At 52.4% G+C, this 7,873-nt stretch overlaps 1 protein-coding gene across 1 annotated transcript; it reads right to left on the bottom strand.

Moving 5' to 3' along the window:
- Positions 1-629: 629 nt before the first annotated feature.
- Positions 630-6,404, bottom strand: khnyn (KH and NYN domain containing). Its single transcript, XM_066722174.1, has 9 exons — positions 6,127-6,404; positions 5,168-5,504; positions 4,846-4,980; positions 2,809-4,718; positions 2,471-2,601; positions 2,141-2,237; positions 1,858-1,965; positions 1,639-1,740; positions 630-1,483 (listed from the first exon to the last, which is right to left on the bottom strand). The coding sequence occupies exons 2-9, from the start codon at positions 5,435-5,437 to the stop codon at positions 1,114-1,116; spliced, it is 3,123 nt and encodes a 1,040-aa protein (XP_066578271.1). The 5' UTR covers positions 5,438-5,504; positions 6,127-6,404; the 3' UTR covers positions 630-1,113.
- Positions 6,405-7,873: the final 1,469 nt, after the last annotated feature.

Below are 7,873 nucleotides of genomic sequence, written 5' to 3'. Positions count from 1 at the left end.
GACCACCATGTACCCATCCTCTGATGGCTACTTCCAGCAGGATAATGCACCATGTCACAAAGGTCGAATCATTTCAAATTGGTTTCTTGAACATGACAATGAGTTCACTGTACTAAACTGGCCCCCACAGTCACCAGATCTCAACCCAATAGAGCATCTTTGGGATGTGGTGGAACGGGAGCTTCATGCCCTGGATGTGCATCCCACAAATCTCCATCAACTGCAAGATGCTATCCTATCAATATGGGCCAACATTTCTAAAGAATGCTTTCAGCACCTTGTTGAATCAATGCCACGTAGAATTAAGGCAGTTCTGAAGGCGAAAGGGGGTCAAACACAGTATTAGTATGGTGTTCCTAATAATCCTTTAGGTGAGTGTATATATACACCTGGAGTACACACACTGTACTGTATATATACACCTGGAGTACACTGTATTGTATATGTACACCTGGAGTACACACTGTACTGTATATATACACCTGGAGTACACACTGTACTGTATATATACACCTGGGGTACACACAATGACTGGAGCCTTTGTACTGTACTGTATACATATCCAGTACAGACAATAACTATATACAGCTGGACTAGACTCCTAAATTAACAACAACATGCAACATACATTTTTCTTACTGTCTTACATTTTTTATTTCATCCAGAATTATGTTTGCAGAATAACCACAGATCAACAGTCACATCTCAATAAATATAGAGTATGCATATATATATATATATATATATATATATATATATATAACATACAGCAGTTAAAAAAATATTGATTTATTATTGTAATACAAAAGTACAGCCAGTACATATGGGAAAAATAAATTCTGTGTTTTTGTTCAGTTAGAGGTCATCCTATCAACATTATTGAACACAATTAAATCACCTTAGATGTCAAGTTACTCCAGCTCTCCTCTACACCTCCACCCCTTTCCATCTCCCTCCTACCTTGCTCTATCTCTTCCTTTCTCTCACCACCCACTCAAATTCAAATTCAAATTGAGCTTTATTGGCATGACACCGATGTTGCCAATGCACTCTCTCTTTATCTCTGTGTTCAGGTTGAGGACAATGTCAGACAGAGCGAGAGAGAGAGATTCTCTATCTCTTCATGGTCAGGTTGAGTATAATGTCAGACAGCAAGCTGATGTCCCTGAGGTTGGGGTTGAAGTTGAGGGCCAGCTGGATGACGCTGTCCTGCCCAGGGAACACCTGCAGCAGCTCCTCCCGCAGCCTGTCCGTCTCCACCGCGCTCCTGTCCCCCTGTCTGTCCGCCTGCGCAGGGCTCCTGTCTGCCCGCCTGTTCCTCTGGGCCGGGTGTTTGTCTGCCTGCGCCGGCTGTCTGTCTATCGGCTGCTCCCTCTCACCCCCAGCTGTCCAGTCGGGGAACTGCAGCAACTCTGACGAGCCCCCCAAGAGAGGGCAGTGGTGGGAGGAGGAGGATGAGGACTGACTGCGTGGGACCGGAGCTCTGGAGAGAGAGAGGAGGGAGTGAGGGAGAGAATACAAAAGAGACACGCACTTACTGACTGACTGAACATGACAATAGATTAACACAGCACTGAGTGAGAGAGTGCAGGGGCTCTGTGTTATTTTGGGCTACAGTGCGAGTGTGTTTTGGGGTACCTTTGATCGGAGGAGAGGAAGGTGTCTAGGTGGGGTCCCCCTCGCCCCAGGGGGTCATCAGGAACCATGAAGTGATCGCCTGCAAAGGTGTACTGCAGCAACCTGAGAGAGAGTGGGGAGAGGGAGGGACGGAGGTTGAATCAGACTGATTGACTGATTGATTGGCTGGACACTACGGCACTCTGCACTGGCTCTGTGTCCTCCACTCCCGCGCTCTACCTCTTCTTGATGATGTCTCCCCAGGCCGGGGACTCGTCCACCAGGTCCTTCAGGTTGTCGTTCGTCACGATCACTCCATCTGTCTGCTCAGCCAACTGCAGCATGAACCTGAGAGAGCGAGAGCGAGAGAGAGAGAGAGAGAGAGAGAGAGAGAGAGAGAGAGGATTAATACTGACTGACTGACTGACACACTGACAAGACACATTGATTGAAACTGTGCTGTATCACTATGTACAACTCTGTGTTTATATACACAGTCTGCCCCCCCGACCCCCTTGCCCACCTGTCATCATAAGAGTTGATCCTTTGACCCTTGACCTCTCGGGACGGTGTGAAGGACAGAAGCCCCAGAGTTTGCAGCTCCATCATGAACCGAGGCTCTGACAGAGAGAGAGAGAGCGAGAGAGGGGGGAAAGAGGGAGAGAGGGAGAGAAGCTCATACAGACAAGCCGACTGACTGGCTGAGAGGACACTACAGTATAGTAACACAGCAATGACAGAGAGAGCGAGAGAGAGAGAGAGAGAGAGAGAGAGAGAGAGAGAGAGAGAAACAGACAGACAGTCCTTGCACCCGCATTGTCAAGCTCCGTAGCCATGTGACAGGAAGTGTTACCTTTGACCCTGTTGTCCTTCTTCTGCCTCCACTGTGGGACAAAGATGGTGACCTTGCGGTGCCCCCGACTCCAGAAGTACTGCACAGCCAGAGCCATCCCTCGACACGAGAAGAACTGACCCAGACCATGACTGAGAGAGAGGGGATGGGGGTGGGGGAGAGAGGAGGAAGAAAATACATGGGGGGAAAGAGAGGGAAAGAGAGACAGAGAGAGGTTAATACAGACTGACTGGACACCACACAGTACTGCACTGAGGGAGAGAGAGAGAGAGAGGGAGAGAGTATAATTAGGGCCATTTTATCCAGGGATACAGGTGCAGGTAGGATTTTTTTCTCACCTCATGGCCACATTGCTGCCATCGATGATCACATGACGCAGGCTATCATTGCCGGGGGCGTCGGTCAGCCGGAGTTCAAAGGGCGTCTGCAGCACTTCCTGGTACCGCTGGGGTCCTGTGACGACCGTCTCCACGGCCACTGCCCCCCGTCCCCTCCCCCTCCCCCCCCTGCCTTTTCCCTTCCCCCTCTCGGCTGCTAGCGGAAAAGCGGGGAGGGGGGAGAGGTCTTCAGCGGTTTTGGGGTACAGGAGCTGGGGGGGGCCCTTGAGAGAGGGGTCGGATGAGCGGCTGGCTCTCTTCCTGGGGTGCAGTTCAGTCTGGCCCCGCGCCCTCCCTCCGCCCACCCTCCCTAATCCCTCTCTCCATATCTCGGGTTCGGTGTCTCCGCCAGTCCTTGCCTCTCTCCCCATACCCCTCTCCCTCCCTCTCTCCCTTTCCCTCTCCCTCTCCATCTCCCTCTCCCTCTTCAGCTCTCTCTCCCTCTCCCTTTGCCTCTCCATCTCCATCTCCCTCTCCCTCTCCCTCTTCAGCTCTCTCTCCCTCTCCCTTTGCCTCTCCCTCTCCATCTCCATCTCTCTCTCCCTCTCCATCTCCATCTCTCTCTCCCTCTTCAGCTCTCTCTCCCTCTCCATCTCTCTCTCCCTCTCCATTATCCCCTCCACCTCCCTCATCACCCCATTCTCTCCCTCTATCTGCCCTCTCCCGCTCCCCCACCCTCGCTCAGTCTGTAACTGCAGCAGTAGCTGGCGGGTGCAGTTGGCTCTGTCTGTCCCCGACAGGCCACCGTAGGCCCGGCTGAAGCTCTCCCCATCGTAGCCACAGCTGGCCGCCGCGGAGCGCAACACTGAGACCACAAAATCCTCCTCCTCCTCCTCCCGCTCCTCTCTCTCCACCTCACCTTCCCTCTCTGCCTCCCCTCCTCTCTCTCTCCCTCCCTCCCTGTCTCCACCTCCCATCTCCTCTCGCCCTCCGCAACTTCTCCCGCCTCCCGTCTCTCCCTCGCTCCCTCCCTCCCCCTCTCTCTCCTGCTCTCTCTGGATGAGGTCCAGTATCTTGGAGGCCTCTTTGGCTCTGGTTCTGGTCAGGACCCGCTGGACTGCCTCCCCGCTGAACCCCATGGCCGTGAAGAACCGGTGCATAAGAACAAACTCCTCCTCTTCGGCTCCTCCTCCTCCCTCCATCCCTCCCTCCTTCCTGTCTCTCTCCCTTTTTGCATGCATTTGTTCCCACTGGTGAAAAATCCCTCCTGCTCCTCCTCCCTCCATCTCTCCTTCCCCTACTTCCTGCGGGGGGGTCCGCCTCTCCCTCCTTCCCCAGCCCATCTCCCCACAGCCCTCACTCACACTCCGGGGAGGAAGACAGCGAAAGAATCCCCCCTCTTCTTCCTCTACCTCTACCTCCTCGTCAAGGTTACCATCCTCTCCCACGCCCAGGAAGGAGGGATCGGTGGACTCCACGGCTCTCTCTCTCCTCCCTCTATCTCCCTCACAGCCTCCACTTCCACCCCTCACCCACCCAGAAAATAATCCCTCCTCTGTGGTGTGTGGGAAGCTCCCCTCTCTCCCTCTCTCTCCCTCCCGCCCCCTCTCCCTCTCTCCTCCCTCTCCCCCGTTCCAAACCCGCTCCCCATGTTCCGGAAATTCCCCAAATCCCCTGGCCAGCTCCAGCAGGATTTCCTTGACGGCTCCCGGGAGCAGCAGCAGGTCCATGGAGGGCCGGCCCTCCCGTCTCTCCACCAGGTCCCGGAAGGCCCGACGCGCAGCCTGGGACTCACCTGCCGCCACCACCCCGCCCTCGGGGGGCCGGACCCGGGCACCCTCGTACTTCTCCACCAGGTCCTGGAGCAGGGAGTAGGCCTGCACCACTGGCTCTGACAGGCCCGACAGCAGCAGGTACCCAGGGGAGCCCAACTACAGGATAGAGGGAGAGGGAGGGATAAGGGAGGGTGGGGAGAAAGAAAGGGAGGTAGAGAAGGGAATGTTAGAAACTGACTGACTGACTGGACACAACTGCACACCCCACCTCCCTCTCTCTCACCACTATGTGTGCGGAGGTGTTTCTGATCAGGCAGTCCATGAACAGCCCCTGGGCCCCTGAGAACACACACTGCAGGTTCTGAGGGAAGGCCAGCTCTGTCTGCAGCTCCTGGTACAGCAGCCCCTTAATGAACACCTTAAAGAGAGCGAAAGAGGATGACTAAACTGAACTGCACTACAAACACACCTGTACACACACACACCCTGGGGGGAGTGGTAGGTGGAGAAAAGGATTGAGAGAGAGCGAGGGAGCGGGAGAGAGAGAGAAACAGTGATCCGAATATCTTACACACAACACAAGCAACACACAGCGACACACACACCTTGGCCGACTCCACATCCCTCTCCCTGCCGGACAGCTGCACCCACGCCAGGTCCTCGCCATCCCGTCTGACCCCCGGGCCCCCGGGGACCCCCTCCAGATTCAGGGTCACCGCGAACACTCTCCTCAGGGTGGACTGCAGGGCGGACAGACTGTCCAGAGCGGCCGCCGGACACGCAAACTCATCCACCGTCAGCCCCCCGTCCTCCTCCCACTGCCCCCTCGCTCCCGCTCCCTCTCTCCTGCTCGCTCCCTCACTCCCTCGCTGCATGCTGTGGAGTGGCGGCCACAGCAGGCGGGCGGGCAGACAGACACAGAGCCGGGCTGTGGCCGAGTCACTGCAGAGAGAGAGAGAGAGAGAGAGAGAGAGAGAGAGAGAGAGGGAGGAGATTGAGGGAAAGAGGGAGAGAAAGGGAGGTTAATACATACTAGTGACTAATGAAATGACTGGACATTGTGAAATACTTTAACACTGGACTGAGAGAGAGAGAGAGAGAGAGAGAGAGAGAGAGAGAGAGAGAGAGAGAGAGAGGGGGGGGATGGGGTTAATACATAATGTGTTGTGATAACTAAGTCATCTTATCTCCATCTCCTAATAAATAATGAAAGACATATCAATAATTCAATAAAAGACAGGACAGTACAGCAAAGCAGTGACGGATACGATACAACACACTAGCTTACAGTTAAACAGTAAAACTCTTAACACTTGTATCATGTGTAGTATAATACAATCATGATTAAATAATATAATTCGAGCTCCGGAATTCTCTCCTGTAGAAATCGAAACTTATCCTCTCTGTCTCTCTTTCACACACACACAACTGAACGCACAGGGGCTTGTCAAGCCATAACCCTACTTGCTGTGAACTTGTATTTTTGCTAAGTGATTTAAGTATAGCCGACATTACGATCGGTGTGTTTTCGTCCATAAACGTGTACAATAAGTCGCCGCCTCACCCGCTCAGTCATCATCCGTCGGTTCAAAGTCGCATTTCTTGCTTCCTGCATCTGACTTTCGGTTGCGGTCTTCCGCTACTCCACAGTGCCCATGTTACGCCGACGGTAATTGCGCAAAGTGTACCTGCCACCGCTGAGGACTACAGCACAGCGACTCTGATTAAATGGGAGCAATCCTATATCAGCAGCAGCGATGTGTCAGTGTGTAGCAGCAGGTTGGCGAGGAACTGGTCGTTATTGTTATTGTTGTGAAAAACGAAACCGAGTGGGACAGCAAGTTGTGCAGATTACCGTGTTGTCTAGAAGGGTTGTGCACTGTGTTTTTAGCAGCTTAGCCTCAAATAATACTGAATATCATCTGAGAAAAAACGGTATGGAAATAGCATACTGCTTTATCAGTAGTATATTAGACGTCACAGTAGTAGTGTTCGTACACCGGTCAGCCATAACATTATGACCACTGACAGGTGAAGTGAATGACACTGATAATCTCCTTATCATGGCACCTGTCAGTGGGTGGGATATATTAGGCAGCAAGTGAACATTTTGTCCTCAACGTTGATGTGTTAGAAGCAGGAAAAATGGGCAAGCGTAAGGATCTGAGCGACTCTGACAAGGGCCACATTGTGATGGCTAGACGACTGGGTCAGGGCATCTCCAAAACTGCAGCTCTTGTGGGGTGTTCCCGGTCTGCAGTGGTCAGTACCTATCAAAAGTGGTCCAAGGAAGGAAAAGCGGTGAACCGGCGACAGGGTCATGGGCGGCCAAGGCTCATTGATGCACAATCAATGAGCGAAGGCTGGCCCGTGTGGTCCGATCCAACAGACGAGCTACTGTAGCTCAAATTGCTGAAAAAGTGAATGCTGGTTCTGATAGAAAGGTGTCAGAACACACAGTGCATCGCAGTTTGTTGCGTATGGGGCTGCGTAGCCGCAGACCAGTCAGGGTGCCCACGTTGACCCCTGTCCACTGCCGAAAGCGCCTACAATGGGCACGTGAGCATCAGAACTGGACCACGGAGCAATGGAGAAGGTGGCCTGGTCTGATGAATCACGAGTTCAAGGTGTTGACTTGGCCTCCAAATTCCCCAGATCTCAATCCAATCGAGCATCTGTGGGATGTGCTGGACAAACAAATCTGATCCATGGAGGCCCCACCTCACAACTTACAGGACTTAAAGGATCTGCTGCTGACGTCTTGGTGCCAGATACCACAGCACACCTTCAGAGGTCTAGTGGAGTCCATGCCTCAACGGGTCAGGGCTGTTTTGGCGGCAAAAGGGGGACCTACACTGTATTAGGCAGGTAGTCATAATGTTATGGCTGATCGGTGTTTATTAGTATTGGGAGTATACGTGATGACAGTAACAGTAGCAGTAGTATCTGTGTTAGTGCCACATAAGGGATAGATGAGTATGGAAGCATATAGTGGACTTAATTAAAATGCTAATTCAAAACGCGATCCCACGATTTGCATAACCATATGTTCCATTTATGCACGCATTATTTGGGGCGAAATGAAAATTCAATGGCAATCACTATACCAAATGCGCAGTCAACCGCTTCACGGGAGACTTTATTCAAAAGCGAATGCCGGTGTGAAGAGAAAAACAACGTTCCCCTTGCAATTGCATGAAGCTGCGAACCTTTTGCCTTTTTGCATTGTAACATTGTCAGCGAATGTGAGTGCTAGTATATGAAAAGGCAAGTGCAAATGGGATGGATGCATTTGCATTTCGTCCCAACTA

Source organism: Amia ocellicauda, chromosome 14 (assembly GCF_036373705.1).
Source record: "Amia ocellicauda isolate fAmiCal2 chromosome 14, fAmiCal2.hap1, whole genome shotgun sequence".
NCBI classification, from domain to species: Eukaryota; Metazoa; Chordata; class Actinopteri; order Amiiformes; family Amiidae; genus Amia; species Amia ocellicauda.
The sequence above is the reverse complement of the archived record's forward strand: the minus strand, read 5'-3'. Positions and strand labels throughout refer to the sequence as shown.

Coding starts and splice junctions, on each gene's coding strand:
- khnyn (XM_066722174.1), bottom strand. CDS start 5,437: ATGCAGCGAGGGAGTGAGGGAGCGAGCAGGAGAGAGGGAGCGGGAGCG. Junction 4,719..4,845: donor ACACCTCCGCACACATAGTG/GTGAGAGAGAGG, acceptor TCTATCCTGTAG/TTGGGCTCCCCTGGGTACCT. Junction 2,602..2,808: donor GGCAGCAATGTGGCCATGAG/GTGAGAAAAAAA, acceptor CCTCTCTCTCAG/TCATGGTCTGGGTCAGTTCT.